At 41.1% G+C, this 22,160-nt stretch overlaps 1 protein-coding gene across 4 annotated transcripts in view; it reads right to left on the bottom strand.

Moving 5' to 3' along the window:
- Positions 1-379: 379 nt before the first annotated feature.
- Positions 380-22,160, bottom strand: part of Edrf1 (erythroid differentiation regulatory factor 1) — a 36,872-nt gene continuing 15,091 nt past the window's right edge. For 2 of the 4 annotated variants that reach the window (XM_034505626.1, XM_034505648.2), the window contains 13 exons: positions 21,416-21,676; positions 19,435-19,506; positions 18,989-19,139; positions 17,223-17,411; positions 16,753-16,953; positions 15,096-15,314; positions 13,418-13,641; positions 12,253-12,411; positions 11,952-12,101; positions 9,439-9,592; positions 6,571-6,686; positions 4,885-5,036; positions 380-1,207 (listed from right to left, as the gene is read on the bottom strand). In XM_034505626.1, coding sequence (XP_034361517.1) covers positions 1,030-1,207; positions 4,885-5,036; positions 6,571-6,686; positions 9,439-9,592; positions 11,952-12,101; positions 12,253-12,411; positions 13,418-13,641; positions 15,096-15,314; positions 16,753-16,953; positions 17,223-17,411; positions 18,989-19,139; positions 19,435-19,506; positions 21,416-21,676 — 2,226 coding nt within the window. In that variant the 3' untranslated portion in view covers positions 380-1,029. The remainder of the gene's footprint in view (positions 1,208-4,884; positions 5,037-6,570; positions 6,687-9,438; positions 9,593-11,951; positions 12,102-12,252; positions 12,412-13,417; positions 13,642-15,095; positions 15,315-16,752; positions 16,954-17,222; positions 17,412-18,988; positions 19,140-19,434; positions 19,507-21,415; positions 21,677-22,160) is intronic. The other 2 variants (XM_034505638.2, XM_034505656.2) reach the window with 1 other exon arrangement.

The following is a 22,160-nucleotide window of genomic DNA, read 5'->3' as shown; positions in this document are numbered from 1 at the left end:
GCAAACCAAACAAGGAGCTAGACAAACAGACAATCTGCCTTGCTGCAAAAGGAGACCTGCTTGCTCCAGTGACAAAAATGGCCGCAAAAGGGGTTAGTGTGAGAGGGAATGCAACAGTGGCCAGACACTAGACTATCACCCAAGCAGAAAAGTCTGCCTGATGCAAATGCTGCACTTCCTTGAAACTGTTAGTTACAGCCTTACAGTCCCACATGCAGTAGGCTTTGGACAAGATCCCCAGAGCAGCAGGGCACAGCAGAATGTTCCAGGAGCATGAGTGTGTGAACCCTAGGATCTATGTACTTCATAGAGTTCTGAAATCATAAGCAAGCAGATCAAACCACAGCAGTGTGAAGAATGCAAGTGGGAACTACCAAGGTATTTTAAATAAATAGCTTATTTATTCAAAATAGTTCTCTTACCTTATTCACAGTTTTCAAGTTTAAAATGAGAAAGTGATAGTACCTATTCTTTACCAATGTCACACACAGTCAAAGAAAAGTGAGTTCTTTCAGAACATGCACTGAAAGGAGACCTGCACAATTTTCAGTCTTCAAACCTCCCGTGCCAGTTTGGAAAGGGTACACTTTTGTGTCACTTAGAAGGAAGTGTTGACGTGCACTGTTTCTACACGCCATTTGAATCTATGAAATCACTTGAATAAGAGTTCTCTTGGCCAGACTAACATTTTATCCAAAATAATCTCATCTTACACCCAAGTGTTTTTAACATACTTCAAGAATATCTGCAAGTCTAATCACATCACAGGAGGTCTGTTATCACTAAGGAACCATGTACTTCTCGAGGAAATACATTCAGAAAACCTTTGGTTCCATTATAGTTTCTCACCTTCATAGAAAGAAGCCAAACCACCCTGCCATATTCTCTGCATGCCATGGGAAGCGAGTATCCACTGTGGACCTGATTAAATGGCATTTCCTCATGTTTAATATGTCTCAGCACCGAGTGGACAGAACAGCTCCAGGATGGGAAGGCACTGACAAGACAGTCCTCCGGTACAACTTCAGGTCAGGGGACAGCACTGCCACTTGATCCGCTGCTACCAGATGCAAGCTGCTCCAGCAAACAAATGATGACTTCAGTTCTCTCCAGCAGAGTTGAGTTTCTGTTGGCAGTCGCTCTCAAAAGCTGGGAGTAAATCTGCTTGTTGGTTTGGAGGACTACGTCTTCTTCAACGGCATTACTGCTAAGGTTAAAAACAGGCAGGTGAAGAGACTAGAGGGCAGGACTGGAAACAACAGGCACTTCCTAGAGCATCCGACTTATCTAGGGCTGTTGAGTGGATCAAAGAAAGATCCCTGCCTAGCAGCAGGGGCACTGGGAGAAGGCACAGTGAGCAGCCACAAAAGCATGGTCAAAGAATATGTCAGCGAGAAAGTCGAGTGGGAGTGGGCTGATCAAGCACAGAGAAGCTCCGTGGCCATTCTTCTACTTAGCAGTGTCTATCTCAACTGGCTGAGCTCTGCTCAGACTCTCTTGACTCAACTTTTTTTTCCAGTTTTTGAGACAGGGTTTCTCTGTGTAGTCCTGGCTGTCCTGGAACTCACTGTAGACCAGGCTAGCCTTGACCTCAGAAATTTGCCTGCCTCTGCCTCCCAAGTGCTGGGATTAAATCCCAAGTGCTAGGATTAAAGGCATGCGCCACCACTGTCCGGCTTGACTCAACTTCTTAGAATTTGTATAGATCATGCCTTTCTTAACCTATTGTCACCCACCGAACTGAAGTTACTATTTATAGTCTCCACATGTCAAACAGATCATTTTCCTCTTAAGATAACTAGCTGGCTTACCTTATCTACCACTTTACTCAACTAAATACTTAATGTCCGTATCTGGCTAAGGACCATCCATGGTGTTACGAACTTCTCTGTACCACAGGAAAGGGCTCCATGATCCTGAGATGTTTTACAGCTTTTTATCTCAAATCCTAAACCCTCTGAAATGACAAGAGATCCCACTCTGCTAGAGCAGTGAATGGTAAGGGCGTGATAAGAACAGCACAATTCTTAATCCAAAGTGGAGTAAGTCCCCTGCAATTTAAGAAACAAAATGTGTATTTTGTCCAATAGCACCTACACAGTTGTCATACCATGAAGCACACTCAACAGACTGAAAATAAAAATTTTCAACAAGAAAATTAATCCTAACTTTCTTAGATCTCATTTTAATTTCTGGGAACCTAAGTGAGTTAAGCTTTTCAATTATTAAGCCCACTTATTTTGCCTCAGGCTAAGGGGGAGAAACAGCAGTCAAAATAAACTACTAATGTTCCTTTCTGTTAAAGTTACATTCTAATTTCCTTTTCTCTTAAAGAACACAACTGGGTCTGCTTTTTCCAACAATAAACTTGTCAGCTGTTTTCACCTGAACATGAATGAAACACAACAGAAAGTCACAGACTCGGTAACCATAGTGATCTGTTTCAAACCTGCAGAGTATCATGTTTCTTGTTTAATAAACCTGAAAGCACAAATTGGCTCATAGGACATTTGGCCTACATGAAAACTTTAGATTAAAAATTTCTTCAACAAGCCAGGTGTGGTGGCACACACCTTTAATCTCAGCACTTAGGAGACAGAAGCAGGTGTATCGCTGAGTTTGAGGCCAGCCTGGTCTTCCTGGTGAGTTGCAGGACAGCCAGGGCTACACCAAAATAATCCTATTTCAAAACAACATTTCTTCAACATAAATAACCTGGTCAGAAATAAAAAATTACATAAGCCATACATAGAACTATTGTGATAACATATCAAAAGACTGAAACTATTACCTGTCAGACAGTCACTCAAACCACTAATATGTGAAAAATCATTGAATTAGCTCACAGGATCTTATATATACTGCCACCTTGTGGACACCAGTGTTTATTGTACACATTAAAAACCTACCAGCAGTTAAGTTTTTAGGCAGTTGGTACAGTGACAGACAGGTAGATCAATGGAATAAAATTGAAGACCCAGAAATAAACCCACACACTTAAATCTTTAACAAAGGAGCTAAAACCATCCAGTGGAAAAAAGACAGTATTTTCAACAAATGGTGCTGGTTCAACTGGCGGTCAAGATGTAGAAGAATGGAAATTGATTCATTCTTATCTTCCTGTACAAAGCTCAAGTCCAAGTGGATCAAGGACCTCCACATAAAATCAGATACACTGAATCTAATAAAAGAGAAAGTGGGGGAAAAGCCTCAAATACCTGGGCACAGGAGAAAATTTCCTGAACAGAACACCAATGGCTTATGCTCTAAGATCAAGAACTGGCGCCGGGCGGTGGTGGCGCACGCCTTTGATCCCAGCACTTGGGAGGCAGAGGCAGGCGGATTTCTGAGTTCGAGGCCAGCCTGGTCTACAGAGTGAGTTCCAGGACAGCCAGGGCTACACAGAGAAACCCTGTCTCAAAAAACCAAGAAAAAAAAAATTGACAAATGGGACCTCAGAAAACTGCAAAGTTTCTGTAAAGCAAAGGACACTGTCAACAGGACAGCTTATACTACACACAGTCAAGGATTAGCAAGACTTAGCATTTTCTTTCTTTATTGAGAGCTTTTATCCCTTGCCAAAACTGGAATATTCAAATTGTCAGCAACGCTGCCCTCTTATGATCTGGGGCTATTATGAAGCAAGACAGAGGCTACATGAATACAGGCCACCAGTATTACAACATTCTGATCAGCAAGCAATCTACTACTAACTAATGAGTAGACTACCAGTGTGTGTAGTGCGAACATGCCGCACAAGGAATGATTTACATCCTGAGATAGCATGCACTTCATCAGGCTATGCAGTGTGCTCTATAACACTTATAAGTTATTTATTCTGGAATTTTACATATTTTACATATTTTGAACTAGAACTGACTAAATAAAACATCAGAGGTAGAACTTTAGCTGTGGGCATCTACTATTGTTAGAACTTGTGTCCTATGCTATACAGAAGGTTGCAAGTTTAAAAAGAAATTCTCAACTGCAGCTCTGTTTAAGTAAGTTATAAAAATGAACTCAATAGAATATCTGTCAGGTGAAACCTCTCAGACAAACCAAATCAGCCTCTGCTGCCTAACAGATGTCCAGTTTCCAACACTTCTGAACAAATACCCGCACAGGTAAGAAATAAAGAACAGCTAGCTGGGCAGAGATGATAGTGAGGGGCTACCTCATGGCTTGAAACAACCACTGTTAACAGAGGCAGTAAGAGAAAACTCTGAAACTGTACGTCAGACTGCTTAACGTCAGAGCAAGGAGCAATTTGTGGAGTGATGGACAGAACCTTTTGGAATGCTAAATAAAGGCTGCCAAAGCTCATAACACTGAGTCACACTATGTATAAACTAAAACATAAAACAAAAATTACTTTACCTGCATCCTAAAATAAAATGGTAAGATAGATTTAACTAGTAACAATGATGTATGTGGGTGCATTTTCTTTTACTTTTATCTGTTTTCCATGTTTTGTAATATGGGGTAGGTTGTACTTGTGTTCTTATATCATGCTCCTGATGAAGTACTTGGTACTCAATTTCAGGTTAATGATGCTAAAAAACAGCTCTGCTCAAACAGCACACTGCACACATGAGCAGAGGAACCTGGGAACCCTGGCTGTGCACCCGATCATCATTCTCCCTCCTTAATACCCCAGCTTCAGCTACTTTAACATTTTACTCTTTATCTTTTATCGTATTTACCCCTTGCAGGAGGCACATGGAAATGATTCTTACTAACAAGGAATAGTACTTAAAATGTTTGCATTTTCTACACACAACATAAGTAATACAACCTGTTCTTTACATCAACAGAAGGAACTCATGTTCTTTTCATAGGTGAGGAGTTAGCAAAGAAGGCTCAATAAATAACAGAATAATTTACCTCATTTTCCTTTTAGATGATGACATCAGTTTGATTGACTGAAGGAGAAGGAATGACAGACGAGATTCAAATATACTAAGGAGTTTGATCACTTCTTCTCGATTAAGATTAGGTGAAGAATCAGCAGCCGATGTAGCCTCATCATTCTTAGGCTAAAGACAGCATAAAATTACTTTACCTAAGCCACCCTCCTCCCATGTTTGATATACAGTGAAGGCTAAGCAGCCTCTTCAAATCCAGCAGACTATGGAATTATAAACAGAAAGCAGACCCAAAAGCTCCATGATAAAGATACAGTAAAGCTCCCACACCTAAGAAATACTGACATAAAAGAAATGAATCCTATATGGAATATCATGACTTCCCAGCACTGACTGGTTGCTACAGAAGCAACATGGAAACAGGTACTGCCTAGCCAGGACCCACCAGAGATGGAAGTAAGGGGTGGCAGGAGCCTGGGGTGCACTCAGCAGAAATGCTGGACTATGCTGCAGAGCTTGTGGAATAAATGTTTCTGGGCAGTCAGCTGGGACTGAGAGCACAGCCTTCCTTGCTCTTGGAAAGTAAAGGCAAAGACACCTCCAACCAGAAAAACAACTTTACAAGGCTTTGAAACTTCTAACAGGTCCTTTCATAACTATGGCTCATTAAGACTGGGGTCAGTAATGCAATCATACAAACACAGCTGCTAGGCTTTGAGGCTCCTGTGTAGTGTGTGGCTGTGAGCTGATGAACTTGATATGGGCACAAGGGAAGATAACTGGATCACTGGGCTCCAGTGTTGTCAATGCTGCCTCTGGAGAGTGTATCAGATAAGTGTAAAGTTCTCAGGAGGTGGGTAGGTGGGTGTGGGAGCTGCATGTATGTTAAAGATTCTACAAGGCTAGCTGATTAGAACTTCCATGACTGTGAAGAGCTGGAAAGCTGCAGGTCAAATCATCTTGGGCTATCTTTAGTATCCTTCAAAGACATTCCCTGTCCACCTGTGTCTGACCTAACATCTATCCTTGTGATAATGAGGTAAAACCTGTTGGAATGTATCGACAGAATCCTAGCTTCTGTCAACCCCAAAACTAAGGATGCCCTCACATAGCAGCTGAGGCCTACCTAAAACAGATGCCTCTGCTTTCTTGTAACTTGTCTGCATGATATTCCCAACAGTACATTTATAAAGTATGCCTTTCTTGGTTCTATTACTATATGACTTCAGAAAACTAGTGACACTCATCTGTGTTCCCAGGCATGATCAGCCATGTGGCTGCAGAATAAATGAACTTATTCTCTCTTGGTGATGAGAGCTATATCTCTGCATCAACACTGGGCTGTCTTATAAGTTTAAGTTATTACAAAGAGGCTTCTTCATGCCCTGTCCCACTCTGCATGTGGCCTGTTCCCTTTCCATTTCACCATGCTCAACATGGTTAGAGAGCCTTTACCAGGACAATGGTGCCATCTACTTGGTTGGATCTGCTAATGTGGATCACAATATGGGCCAATGAGCTTCTTTGTAACAACTTACCCAGCCTCCAGCATGTTGTTATAGCACACAAATAGACTAAAGCTTTTAATTACATAAAAATACACTACTAACTATATTTATATACAATACACACACACACATTCATAAGTACATGTCATATACCTGTTATATAGCATAAGACATATAAAAATGTTTTCTCCAATTACCTGGTCACATTCCTCTACAAGCTCCTTCCGGATGAGCTGGAATGCATGCTCAGTTCTTACCATGATGTCAAGTGCCCCAGATAATGTTTTTAACTTTCCAACATTGCTATTCTGACCTAAAATAAAAAACACAAATGATCATTCCTAAATGACAAGCCTATGAAGCCATCCAATGTTAATGTTACTGACTTTCAGCACTATAAAGGCAGCTTGTGCTAATCCTAACAAACCAAAAGTCAACTTGATTACTAGTTGAAAAAGAAAAAAAAAAAAAAACAGCACTCAGCCTACCTACAATAATATCTTTAACTTTTTAAAGTGGTTGACGCACTGTTCACTTGCCTCAGCGTATGGTTCCATAAGTTAAGCATACAATCTCTCTGGAATAGGAGCTCTAGTATCTAATGTATTAGTTTACAGGGGACCAATAGACAAGAGCCTGTGGTCCAAAGGTCATTCCATTATTTACTTGGGTGAAGTTGGGTGAAGCTGGTTGAGTTGATTTAGTCCTCAATATTGATTGGCTGTTCTACTGTGAAGTATCACACTTTTTGTTCAAAGACAGATCAGGTGAGTATTACACTCATCTACATCCCTCAGCCACTGCAAGACACCTCTACCCCTGTTCTCTGTTCACATTCAGTGTGTGTAGGGCACTGCTGTGAATAAAGGATCAATCTCCATAGAAAGGCCTAGCCATTCTCTATGGCTCTCAAGGCCATCTATAGGTCTTTTCAAAGTGCAATTTCTATGGAATCTTTGGGCTGCAGAGTGATAGCTTATCTTCTAGAGAGGCTGGAGGCTAAGTTCTACCATGCACCCAAATTCTAAAAACACTAGACTCCACATGTGGTAGAACTTCCGGGGTGGTTGTCACTGGGAAGTTACACATCATTGCTGAGATGAGGTGGAATCAGTAATACCTGCACTAAGAACACAATGCAAGCTTTGCTTCTGGGACACTCCTGTTCTTCCTTGGCTGATTTTGCTGTAGGAACAGTGAGTTTGGGGTCCTTTTGTAAACTGCAAAAACCCACAGACAGTGTCAGAGTCCTTAAGTGTGCGGGAAGCATCAGAAGTGAAAATGGGCATGGGAATTCCACATCTGTTAATGGTCACCTCCTTCCATTACAATATAATCTACAACTTTCAAAATAGCCCACTACCTGGAAAGTCAATGGACAAATATATCAGTGAAGATGTGGCATCTGGAAGGTAAGCCACTGACTATGTGAACTGCCTCTGGGAAAGAAGCAGACAACAGAGAAGTAAGGAAGGTAAGCAGGAGCCCTATGCACTAGGGTAAACTAAAACATAGTGTCACCAATGACAACATTTAGTAATACTGCTGATAAATTCCACAAAGCTGGCTAACTCCCCCTTCTCCATTATTTTTTCCAAGATATTTTTAGTATTAGAATGGTTCAAAGTGTTTTATTAAAAACATTATTTTATCGTGTAGGGGGAGGTACATGTGTCAAGACACATGTTTGGAGGTCAGATGATAACTTGTGGGTCTCAGGGATGGAAGTCAGGTCATCAGATTTGGTAGCAAGTACCTTTACCTGATGAGCTATCTCATTTGCTTTTAAAATGTTTTCCAAAAGCAATTAACTACATCAATCCAATTGTGTCTCCAGTGTCTCTCTATTCTTTTATAAAAATATGTGCTAATTAAGAAGAATTCAAACATGTCAGAAAATTGCAAGATGCAAGTGAAAGGTCACCTACCCAGAGCCTAATCCATCCCATATACATCTGCCATGCATACAGTGACAGAAAAAAAAATTGAAGGAATAGTTTTAGAAATGGTAATGAATCCATTTCTAAATGGGTCTACAGGAAATGGTTCTCCTATCCACCCAGAGTCCCTATGTATAGGCAATAAACCTGTAGTTTCTTATTCTCAAGGGCTCTGTACCTCACACAAACTAAGTCACACATATTTAAAGTACATGTTAACTTCTTTAATCAGACTGCCTGGGGTCAAAACAATTCTGATCTTGCCTCCCCATTCTGAAGTAAGCTATAGATTTTACAAGCTGAGCTTCCTTAATTCCAACATCCGATATCACGCATACTCCAAAATCCAAACCTCTATAAATGAAAGTTTAAATTTGTAGTATTACAAAATCAAGATGAAATAAAGTAAGTTGGTGTAGTTCAAACAATAGTTGCCTTTTATATAAGAGGTCTCAAAAGCTAGCATTGAGGCTGGAGAGATGGCTCAACAGTTAAGAGCACTGACTGCTCTTCCAGAGGTCCTAAGTTTAATTCCCAGCAACCACATGGTGGTTCACAACCATCTGTAATGGGATCTGATGCCCTCTTCTGGTGTGTCTGAAGGCAGCAATAGTGTACTCAATTACAATAAATAAAAATAATAATAATAATAAAAAAAAGCTAGCATTGCAGGCAAGGAGAGTGAGCCCTGGGCAAGAATCCCAGGGCAGGAACCCTGGAAGCATTAAGTGGTCAGAATGTTCTCTCATTCTCTGCTGTGACGATGATATACAATGAAGTCCTCTCACTTCCTGTCACCCTCATTTGCTCACCTATCTGAGCTCAAGCAGGTATTACAGCAGCATCCATTCCACAAAGACCCCAGTGTCAGTTCCATATTTAAAGAGCGAGGAGCATGGGTCCCCTGCGGCTGCTTCTCCACCCAAAACTTTTCATACTTAAAAGTCTCTATTCATTTCTCTAAGTTTTAAAAAGCATTTCAAAAAAATGTAGGGAAAGCTTAATTATGGGCTAATTAACAGGAAAATGGTCCTGCTTATATCCAAGAGCCACACACAGTATGGCCTCCCTTATACACGATGCAGAAAACAGCCAGCACACAAGTATCTAAGAAGTCAGACTTACTGCTCATCTGAAATTCTGCAAATGCCACTCTTTCTAACTGCACTCTAAGCAGTTCACAGGGAGCATCTCTGAGAAGCTGAAAGAGCTTGGCAGCTTTGCTGTAGTGGAGATCTGCCAGCACTCGGTGCTGCTTCCTAAGATGCTCATCACCAACCTGCAAATAAAAATGCTATGACAGTAAAACAAAGTCCCAAGGCTGGGGCTTCAGCATTATTACTCAACTCCGCCTGCATCACTCAATGCATTTTTATTTTTTATTGTTATAAGTTTTAAGTTCATTAATTTAAAATATCACTTAGTACCTGCTATGGAAATAATAAAATGAAGCAGGAGACTAAGAACCATAAGTTCTCAGGTAAGCCAGCTACTATACAGTGAGTTCTTGGCCAGTCTGAAATGACATAGCTGGTCTTTGTCTCAAAAATCTCAAGGGACAACAGGAGTAAACTCCAACAAAGAAACAAGGGGCTCCATGCATTAGAGACAAGGTGTCAAATGAAAGGCAGTCAGCCATGGAAGAGAAAAGGCAGTGTAACTCCTTCCATCAAGTTCTTAACAAATCACCCCTTCCCCCCCCCCCCCCCAAACAAACCAAAAAACCCAATTCGTTCAGTCTATAATACAGAGGACCTAAACACTAGAGAACACCTGGGACAATGTAACACATCAGTAGGGAAGCCCAGGGCTCTACAGAGGAGCACTCTTTTATCCTCTGGCCTCTAGAGCAGGCACACTGGGGCTTCCCTCACAATCCTTCAACTGTGTCCATGCTCCACTGATACTTTCTAGATGCTTTCACGTGCATTTTCCATTTCACAAAGATGAGAGAGTTGTATTGTAAATCTTAATTATGTACATGTGTGTGGAAGAGAGTATGTGCATATGAATGCAAAAGGCTACAGAAGCCTGCAGCGGCCAGAGGCACTGGATCCTCCTGGATCTGGAATTACAGATGGTTTTAAGTTGCTGACTCTCTCACTCCCACTCTGGGAAGTCTTTTAAAATGTACACAGAACTACTACTATACAAAGTAGTATAAACTACATTTATAACAAATATTAAGTAGCATACCGAGGAAAATATCTGATTTCCACACTAAGACGCAATCATTTACAGTAGAGGAAAGTACATGTAATGGAAAGTACGTGTACATACTCCTCTTCCACATGTACATAATTGTCAGGGGCAGCCCTGCTTATACACTGAAGGCCTGGAATCAGCCACAGGCCTAAAAACAGCAATAGGCCTGACATACATGCCTGCTAACACAAAGTCTTGGGTCTCTGTGGAAAAACACTGAAACAGATGGCTATAAGCTATTGTAAACAAACAGCTTTGATGGAAATTTACCAGCCAGCCTGAGTAGTCATAGACCTTGTAGATAGGTAACCTTGGTGGATAGTACCAACTTAGATAAGGACAAGTGAATTATAGGTGGAGTCACAGTGATCTGTCCCCTGAACCTTCACCAGCTGATACTCTGTTCTGGAAGATATCTGTACTCCCACTGAACACCTATGCTCCTCTGTCATCCCCTTCCCCACATCCTGCATTTTCCTATTTATAACCCCTGTGTGAAAAAGTAAAAATTATGGTTTGATCAGCCTATAGATAAGCTGTGTTTCTTTTTGTTCATCCGTTTTCCCCCCCATTCTCTCTTAGGTGATCTCTCCGGACCCTGTTTAATGCCCAGGAGCGTTGAGGGTGACTTCCTGGAGTGCCTGGCACTCCGATTACAGAGCACTTCTTAAAGTGACTCCCAGAGGCACGGCCCTAGATTTCTCAGGGGCACCCAACAGGACACTCCCGAGGTCCACCTGAGAGCAGCCTCAACTGGGACACCACAGTCTGCCCAACCATGAGATGACCCTGTGGAGGAACAGAGTGGCAAGGACTTGAAATAGGAGGCATTGGGACGGGTATTTTTTTAAGCAGTCACTATTCATGACGGATTCAAGGACTCAAGTCAACTCAGGACTCAAGGAATTAGGGTTAAAGAAAAGACATGGGACAAATCTTCTCTAAGCAGTCACTATTTGTGACACGGCTCAAGGAGCCTATCTATAGGATTCAAGGAACTATGGTTAAGAAAAAAGGATCTTTAAAAAAATTCTTTCTTTCATTAGTGTTGTTTTCCCAAGAGGAGACTATTGATAAAAAATATTATATCTCCTAAAGAGGAGATAGGAAGTTAAACCTTGAAAATGGGAGTGAGAAGAGATGAAAGCGAAAGAAGTTGCCTGCTCTCTGGTGTGTTAACAAAAGAAAAACAAAAAGCTTATTACAGAGCCCTCCTGTGAGCAGGAGATGATCTGGGGACTCTCACATCTTTGTGAAATGGGAAATGCACATGAAAGCATCTGGAAAGGTAGAGGCACTGACATGCTAAGTTCTCCTAAAACAGCTACATCAGCTAGCAGGAAGAAGTGGCATGTAAAATATATCAAAGCATTGGCAGGGAGGAGGATACTTTTAAATAAATGAAGCATGGAATTTAATCCAGATGGCCACACCTGGTTCCTCAGACAGCTGTGGTACATGGAAGCCAGCCTGTGATGGATGGTCGCAGCTCGGTACTGACAGAGGGGCTGCCGAGCAGTTGCCGAGTCAACATCGCAGTGCTTCAGGGACTTCATCATAGCCTCGCTGACTTCCTTCTCAATCTGTTCATAGATTTCAATGGGGAAGAATAAGCTTATAACTCTATACAAGCTTTCACATTAAATACTGCTTGCTAAAGATGACTGATGTGCAATATTAAATACAGGAATAAGTAGTGCTCACTTCAGTTTAAACTTCAGACAATCTTCTCACCTGCTCCTGAGCTTTTCTGGATAATGGAGCATAGTCTTGCTGTAGCGTCGCCATGGTGAAGTATGTAGTGGACAACTCCCAGTTCACAGAATCCCAAACAACTGGGTGCATGTCTCTGGTTCCCAATGACCTCAGCGCCTTCAGATAGTAGTCTACGGCCTGTGAGAAGGCAAGTGTTACACATGTGCAGAGAGCACAGAGATGAGACATGCTTCAAACCACTCAGATGATGGACTCTGGGAGAATTAACTAAAGGACAGCATCACCAAGAAGGAGGCAGGACAATCAATGTAAGTAGTAGAGATGACTCTGAAGCAGACAGAATGCCCCTGCAAGGTCTGCCTTTGGTGCTGCTTCCTGACTCAGGCTTGATGCAGGAGGATGTTCTTTGCTGTCCCCCCCACCCCCCTGACTCTGAGGGGAAAATTACTTTGTATAACTAGTAAACCACAAAAACTTATTGTAGTAAAATGAATTCTCTCATCCTCATCTTCAAATACCAGGCACAGTACTAGTCACATTAAGCTCCATCCTCAGCAATACTTATTATATTTCAGGTAAGTATTTATTAACTGTTGTGGAGACACAAGTGTTTTTTTTAAGTCACTTTTATTTTAAAATGTACTATGTCAGGTATATTTTCCATTGAAGGCTAAATTTAAAGTTTCAAAACAGCAAATAATTTAAGTCCTCATGTCTTTTTATAAATTTTTTGTTTTTATTTACTCTGTAAATACATGTATCAAAGTCAAAGACAACTTGTAGGAGCTGGTTTTCTCCTTTGACTGTGTGAGCTAAGGGGACTGAACTCAGATCATCAGGTTTGGTGTCAAGTGCCCTTACCTCCTGAGCCACACAGGCTTATTTCTTATACTTGTTCTCTCCAACACTGGAGACAATATGACAATTTGAAAAGTTTCTCTCTATACCAATCTTTAGTACGCTGAACCCCAGCCTCATTAACACCATTTACCTGAGCATCTTTCCCCCAACAGTTTCATAGGTCATCTTCAGCACTAACATCCCATGGTTCCTAAGAGCTGTATGCTCCTTTACCATCACAATGTTGTAATCACTTTTAGTTTATTTAGTGGAGCAAAGGTCAAGTTCAGATGGATGACAGCGAGTAAGTAGATGAGGCCTGATGTTTATGCAACCACCTTACCTTGCTGTAATACAAGCCCTCTTCTGGAGAGAACTCCCGTTTGAACTCATCCTCTGCACCACAGTGCGCCTGTGCACAGACCCGCATGAGTCTTCCTGTGTTGCACAGCAGAAGGGCAGCATTTGTAGCATCATCAATCGACTCAAAGTTGTGAATCCCCTTTTCAAAACAAGAAAAGCTTTTTTTCCACAATTGTTGCTCTGCAGCAGACACAGATTTGCTCACTTCACAAAGAAAGAAAGAAAACAATTGCATAAGCAGACATCAGTGTGAACCTAATGGGTCATTTGCTGCACTCTCTCTGCTGCCTGTCACATGAGGAAATGCATTCTTCAGGAGTCACTGGGGTAAATCACTAACTCCCACTAGCTTACAATGTGACAATACTTAGGATCAGGTCTTTGAAGAGGTGATTAAAATTAAGTGAGGTCATTAAGAATGAGACTCTGATCCTATATGACTCAGGGAAAAAACACCAAAGGTATACATAGAAAAAGAGCCTTGTAAAAGCACAGTAGGAAGGTAGTGGCCTGAAAGGCAAAAAAAGAAATCTAAGAAAACTCCAATCGTCATGTTGCCTTGACCTGGGACCTCCAGTATTCATAACTGGGAAGTTAAATTCTAATATTTAAGTTACCATCTGAGGTACTTAGTAGTCCCAGCAGGCCAACACATTTAATCACAGCCATTCAAAACCAACCAAGGAAAGACACCTGAGCAAAGGACTACATTATTAAGCTTCAAACACACATCATGGTTCCAACTGAGTTTTAAGAGGCTACAGTTTATGTTTTATATAGTTCTCCTGGATTCTTACTATGCTACATGCTCTCTCACTGACCAACTCCAGATGTCACTTAAGCACTCAAGTTCTCCCACCAACAATAAACTTTCTAAAGCATCATTTGTAACCCCTGGGCCAAGCACGGCTCACAATTTAGCAGGCATAGATGAGATCAGTTTATCTGTGGCCCTCAGTTCCAGCCAGGCCCTTTACCTTCTCCTAGCACCTAGTCTGTCCACTAATAGCCACCTCTAATGGCTGAGGAGCATCATCCTTTTACAGTTCTCAGCACATTTATAATCAACTACTAAATTAGAGCTTTCCACATGGACAGTCCACTGGTGTCACAAATCAACACAATGCAGCCTGAGCCTCTACTCACTGCTTCCTGAACTCCATGTGGTCTTCTGCTGCTACCCTCATCCCAGGCTCTTGTGCTCTACACACTCATGCTCCAGAGCCTTCCCTTCCTCATATTTGCATCCAGAGGTCCTTTTCAGGGACTGCCAATGCAACTTTAGCTTCTTTCCCAAAGCCTTCAAATACCCTATAGCGGGGACAGACAGTTTCCCCATCCACTGCACTGCATATATGTACCTTTTAGCACATTTCCTAGAGATCTGCATTTATAGCAGATTTTCCAGTACAGAACCTGGCACAAGGCTGGCTGTCCAAGTTGTTTCCGAACTGACCAGCTTACAGTATGGAAGATACTGGAAGGAATGAATCCCAAGGGGGAAATACTACTTTCTCTAGTTTTATTTCTTAAGATTTTCAGCAGAGAACCTTGTAACTACACATCCTCAGGTGCCAATTCTTTGCTCCACCCACAAACAATACAACTGATTCTCTAGTACAACTGGGAATGAAGAGAAGGCCACAGGAGACACTCACCTACTCGCTCACCCTGCAGTGCAGCAGCCTGATTCATGTAGAACACACCAATTTCATTTCTAATGTTTCCCATTCTCTTCAACACTTGCACATAGTGTTCTGGATTCTGACTTTTTAAGTCACTGAATTGCAAGATTTCATTAGCAGCCTCGTAACATTTACAACTAACTGAAAGTTGACTTTCTAAGTCTGTAGACAGATCTGTTGCCCATGCAAATCCTAAAAAAGAAAGGGAGGAAGGATTAGATAGATATATACATCAGGACAAGTGATGTTATAAGTCCTTACTCTTTAATACCTGTTAAATGCCTGACATTTTAAGTCAAAAAGAAAATGCATACAGTGTAAATACAGGCTCCGGAGGGCAGTGGTGCCACACGCCTTTGATCCCAGCACTTGGGAGGCAGAGGCAGAGGCAGGCAGATTCCTGAGTTCGAGGCCAGCCTGGTCTACAAAGTGAGTTCCAGGACAGCCAGGGCTACACAGAGAAACCCTGTCTTGAAAAACTAACTAAATAAATAAAGACTCCACCAACAAAACAAAAATTGTAAATGTCACTGTAAAATGTCTATTAGTAAAATGGTATTTTCCTAGAATATTCATGTTTGATTAAAATAGTATTTTCATGTCTATAAATACCAGCTATTTCTACCACTCAGATCTTCCAGGCTACTTGTACAGACTAAAGGGCTTTAGTTCAGATAGGCAGCTTTGCTACTTGTTTTGTTTGGACTGAAGGAACCAGCTCCTGAAATAGAACACAAGCTAAACTTAAGCCACCAAAGATACCAAAGAGGCTGCTGGGTGACGCTAGACTCAGCATGGCACTACATCCAACTCACGGGGGAAATGTGGCACTCCTGCTGTGCCACCAATGCATGGGGGAACATCACAAAGTATCTTAAGTGAAGTAACTATGAAGAGAGAAGTAAAATCTCTAAAGATTTTCTCACTGTAGCTATTAAAATAACTATTTTAGAAAGAAAAAAAGGAAGGGTAAAAATACTAGGAAATGATACAACTCTCTCTTCTAGTATTGTACACTAATTGTAATTATCCAAGACTGATACTACACCCTGTTGAAGTGTGTTCACATGGCTGCTCTAAGCTGAGGAGCATGCTCCTGCAGTTAAACCACTCTCTCTCTTTAGAACAAATGATAAAAAAGCATATGGTATGAGCTTTCTCTTAGCTCCTTGGGCTCATTCATCAAGTACTTAACCCACTTTTACTGACCTTTTTTTTTTCTTTCTCCCCAAAACCCTGGCTTGCAGAGTTGCCTAAATGTGTACCCACAAAAATCTCATCAAGAGTAAAGGAAACATAACTGTACTCAGACCTTAGTTAAAATATCTGAAAATTATTTGATACAAACAACATAGGATCATACTCTGTTTCATGTTCTTAGTATGTATTCCTTGGCTGTCTTGGAACTCACTATGTAAGCCAGGCTGGTCTCAAACTAAGAGATCTGCCTACCTATCTCCCTTTGGTGAGATTAAAGGTATATACAACCACACTCAGCCACGGTCAATTTTAAAACTTGATAGAGTGGTACTGAACACTTAACCAAAAGGGTAATGTTGCTGACACTTTTGTAGCATACTTCCTGAGCTAAACAGATTATCCCACTGTGAACAGAAAGATGTCTGCATACCCTGGCAGCTGGACTCTCTGTGGAGACTGTGGAGGATCTCCTGGTCTTCTTTTGTTTGGTAATTAAACTCCTCAAGGTGTGCTGCTCTGTTATTTGCATTCTGAGCCAGCATGAGTTGGATGTCGCCACAGAGTGTCAGGTATTGAGAGAGAAACAGCAGCACTTCAGAAAGCATGTTGGTGCAGAGGCAGCAGTAAGTATCTGTTTGAACAATGATGAAAAGGAGAGCCCACAAGGATGTTAGAACTGATACTCATGGCAAACATGAAATCTGTGCTGTGACAGCCATTGTCCACAGCAGGTGGCACTGGGTTTCACATATTTTACACCAAGATGTTACAACACTGCTAAAAATAAAATTCAACATGCTGCTTTAAAATTGAATTTTTAAGGAAGAATGAAGGTTCACTATGACTCAATGCTTCTCTCCTCCCAGGGCCTTCAGGACATACTCAGTTATGGTGGCTTACCATGGCTCTGTAGAGCTAGCTTAATGTATCTCAACGCCCTTCCGTACTTCTGAAGACTCATGGCAGCATCCGACAAAATGTAGTAGGCTTTTGATGACTTGAGAATTAGCTGAAGTTTCATTTTATGTTGCCAAGAACCAGGGGTCATTCCAGACTGCCCAGAACAATTGCCCTTCTGAAGGGAGCCCACTATAACAGAAAAACATCACATTTTGTCTGAATTTAAGTCTCAATAGAAAACAAAAAAATAACCAGACTCAGGTACTACTGGCAGGCTGAGACTGACAACTTAGGGCAGGAGAAGAAAGCAGCAGTGTCATGGCACCTTTGTGTGGGACTTCTGAGGTCTTCAGAAGTGACATCTGCCACCTGTCTACAATCTCTGCATCACACTACTAAGCAGTATATACACTGTAAACAGAGCCTGTCCTCAGATATCAGACCAGCTTCTCTACTCACACTAAGCTGTTTCCTAGCATTCTCCCTGGCTCGCACCTACTACTGATCAGCTAAAGCCATTTCCTACCTGTGGCCTGCGAAGCTGCTTGCTCTTCCCTATTCTCCATTGTACTTTTCCATTTTCTCTCTATCAAGAATACTGAAGTTGCCAGGTATATGACTCATGTCTAACATCAGCATGCAAGAGTCTACATTTGAGGACAGCTTGGGGTACAGAATGACAACTCTGTCTCTAATAAACCACAACACAAAAACCAATCCCATCAAAGTCCAGTCTCATTACTGCCTTCCTTCTGTGAAATAATCATTTTTACACTAATCATGGTACAGTGACACTAAGTTAAAGGAATACCTTGGTGACATACACTGCACCAGAATACTCTACACTGATAAATACTGTGAAATGAAGAACACTCCCAGCCCATGATTTAACTTCTCTCTCTTCTTTGATCACTTTTTAATTAATGCCACATAATTTTTCAAGGTACTTTGTTGCTATGGCCTATGATGGCCTAGGCTGTGCCTGCATCCTTTTCTTTTGTTGCCATAAACATTTCCTGCACGTGAGGCACTGTGAGAAGGTCTTGCTCACAGCTGTATGTACTGAGAGCTGTTTTACACAGGAGAAGAGGATTAAGTCTGGTTTCAGTGCAGACGAACTGGTGACATGAGACAGCAGCAAAGAGAATGTGAATGAGACCGATATCCTTTTCTTCTTTCCTTCCTTTCTTAAAGTTTGTGTGCATTTGTTGTTTTGTGAGGGTATCAGATTCCCTGGAACTGAAATTACAGACAGTTGTGAGCTGCCATGTGGGTGCTGGGAATTGAACCCAGAACTTCTGGAAGAGCAGCCAGTGTTACTAACCACTGACACATCTCACCAGCCCACCCTTTACATCTTCTAAGAGCCTCTAAAGAAGCTGCTGTCAGCGTCTCCAGTTTGAGAAAGAAAAGGCAGCTTAACGGAGTGGAGACCATGTCCTTCAGACCAGTGAGTGGTCTAGTTCTCTTTGCTCAACTCTTTGCTCTTAAAAGACTCCATACATTTTACAAGAGCAGCAATTCCCTAAAACTCTGTTGGGTTTCCCAAGGTTGACAACAGGAAGCAGGAGGTTCCTTAGGTTCTCAGTAGAAAACTACAAAATCTCAAGCTTATCTTTCAAGGAAAGGCTTCCCTGACTTTTCATTTACATGAATTCCTTTTTCTCAATCCCTTCTAGAAAGTGCCTTGACACAAGCCTGCCTTTCTGGCTACAGGGTAGTATGTAACTCTACTGAAGACATTATGTGCATATCACCCAACTTACTTTTGTCCAGGAACAAGGCCATCTGCTTCTCCAGCCCCTCAGGACCACCCCTTGTGGATTCATCTTCATATTTTAAGGGGATAGGAGTGCTGGGGTCAGCTGCTGGAAGGTCACTTTCTTTTTTGATGCTACTATCTACAGATTTTAAACCCTTTAAAAAGTAAAAACACATAAATACACACCTTTATTCCCTTCCTAAAAAGAAAAACATTTGCTATTTCCCATTCACTAGTAGTCAAACAAAACCTAAACATACAGTAACATTTCTACCTCTGATATTTAGAACTACATGTGATCTGAAAGATTTGGAAAAAAATGATTTGGTTTTTGCTCTAGATGAAGAAAATAAAATCACAGCAGGGCATCATTCAGATCATTTGGACACTAACAAACACTTGCAAATAAGCACAGACTGTTTGACCAATGAGGAACAAATCTAGACTTACCTCCAATACATAGCTAAGTACGAGTCGACAGCGTTCCTCCGTGTCATGGCAAACAGGAAACGCACAACTTGGCTTCAGAGATAAACAATGACAAGTTACCAGCTTTCTACCACAACAGACCAGCTCTCAATTCCCAAAATTATTACAACTTTGCAGAGCAGTAATTTAGAAATGCGCTTTGTATTGCAGTTGGTGAGGTATCTGATACAAATGTTTTCAGCACTGTTTTAAATCTTGCTTAACAAAAGACTGTGTAGGCCAACACTTAAAGTTCTAATAATTCTATTTGATAAAAATGAAAGCAAGAATAGTAATGCTTTAGAAAAATGTACACCAAACAGGTCAGCTTAGCTTTTATTAGCGTTGATAACAGCACACTGATAGTAACACCATCAATTTAGTAGTAGGCTAACAAGTACCACCCATCACCCAGAGCCCCTCCCTTTCTATAATTTATTTGCTTAATTAATAAACAAAACCTGTTAACAGTTCCTGACTAAGTGGCATTAAATGCAAGGGCATTTCACTTTGCTGATTCTGGGAAGGCTGGAATCACTAGCTTTCACAGGAAAACTCACTCAGATGACTCAGGAGTTTGTCAGAGAACAAAGTAAGTAAATGAAGAATTAGGAACCAAAAAATGCAAACTCCTAAGTCATTCCACACAGGCTAGGCAAAGCTTAGACATGTTCCCAGAAAGATGACACTCTTTTGTGTGCCTCAGACACTGGTAAAGAGTGTTCTCTATAAAATCCGAGGATCTTAACACTCCATACCATCCTTAAATCATCCACTTGTCCTGTGAGTCCAGTGCTCTGTTACAATGCAGTTTTCCCCAGTACATGTAAGTGTAGTATTATTGATTTAACTGGAAAAATGTAGCACTCAAGCTAAATGTAAACTAAGATTTAGACAGACAGACAGACAATGACTTATTTGTAAGCACATTACTCATCCTAGATGGAAGCTTACACTCTGGCGAAGAGAGAAAACATATCAACAGGGCTATCAGGTACAGACAGACTCTGAGAAAAATAAAAACAGTACAGTTTGGCCAAAGTGATCAGGACACAGGCCTAGAAAAAGGCAGCCATTAAAAAATACATCAGGAAAAGCATGTACTAAGCAGAAACAACAGCACAGAAGACCGACTCTGATGCTTTTCTTTATAAAAAAAATTTAAAAAGTGTGGAGTGAGAAAATCAGGTCAGAAAAACCAGGCAATGACTTAGGGTAAAAAAAAAAGGTATGGTTTCAAACCCTGTACCTAAACATAGGGAGGCAGTGTACAGCAAAGTCCACTGTTGCCAAGAGAGGGACAGTAGGGTGGTTAGTGTGGATGAAGTTGTTAAGGTTCACCTGGCCCCAACCAAGGCAGACACAAGACCACAGAAACAAGTACTGGCAACACAGTGGTAATTCACCAGTTTTCTCCACATGGATACCAAAGGGCCAGCCCCTTCTCAACTCTGATTCTATGTTCACTAAACAAACAGTAATCCACCAACAGCTCAAATACTAAACAGCAATGCCCGGGGAAGAAAGACCAGTGCTATATATTGGTCGCCAGAAAGGAACATCTCCCTCATAAAAAGTGAAATACGGACTCCCAGTTAACACATTTACTCACCATGGCTTTACATAATGTGGATCAGTTACTTCAGGTAATTTTACTTCACTGTGCATTTCTAAAGTCAAGTTCTATAACTCATAAGTGAGTTGTAAGAATGTCCTATTTTGCAAGGATAACAACATAAGCCGGGCGGTGGTGGTGCACGCCTTTAATCCCAGCACTTGGGAGGCAGAGGCAGGCGGATTTCTGAGTTCAAGGCCAGCCTGGTCTACAGAGTGAGTTCCAGGACAGCCAGGGCTATACACAGAAACCCTGTCTCAAAAAACCAAAAATAAATAAATAAATAAATAAATAAAATAAAAAAAAAATAAAAGGATAACAACATAAATATAAATAAAGCTTGCTTACTCTGATCTGATGAATTGACTTGTATTTTTCTGGTACTGACAGTTCTCCAACAGACTTAATTATAGCCACTGCCTTGTTGTCATCCGCTGGGTCAGAGCTGGTGCTGTAGGAGCCATTCTCATCACTGTCCGCCATCTCCTCTTCCTCCTCACTGTAGCTTTCATCGGAATTCTCATTTAAAGGGGAGTCTGAACTTTCTTCCTTTTTAGGCTCATCCAACTGGAAAAGCTCTGAAAGCATGTAGTTGGCTGAAGCAATAATCTTATTAAAAAAAAAAAGAAAGAAAAAGGAAGAAATATATGTAAAGACTGAAGCTACCTCACCACACTGAAAATCTAAAGTCTAAAGTCTAAAGATGAGTTGTTTCCACCTCGATACCACACAATGGATAGTTCCCAATCAAAGCTACAAATACCCTGGGTGTGCTCTGTGAAACCCAGACTGACTGTTTTCTTCCTTCTAGAAATTAGGTGTATCTGGGTTCTCCTCCTCCTCTACAGCAGACAAGCTTTCATGTGTAAAGTGTCATAAGTAGAATACTAGCAAATTCCATTGAGTGTCTCTTTATAAACTGTGACTATTAATCTTTAATAGGCAACTAACAGTTACTATATAACCTATGGCTAAAGGGAAAATCTAAGAATGGAACTTGGACTTCCCTTACTAATAAATCTCATTTCTGTAATAAACCCTTTAAAAGACTTTCTCATTGTGATAAAGCAAAGGAAAAATGCACACTCTACTA

This window comes from Arvicanthis niloticus, chromosome 1, assembly GCF_011762505.2.
Source record: "Arvicanthis niloticus isolate mArvNil1 chromosome 1, mArvNil1.pat.X, whole genome shotgun sequence".
NCBI classification, from domain to species: Eukaryota; Metazoa; Chordata; class Mammalia; order Rodentia; family Muridae; genus Arvicanthis; species Arvicanthis niloticus.
The sequence above is the reverse complement of the archived record's forward strand: the minus strand, read 5'-3'. Positions and strand labels throughout refer to the sequence as shown.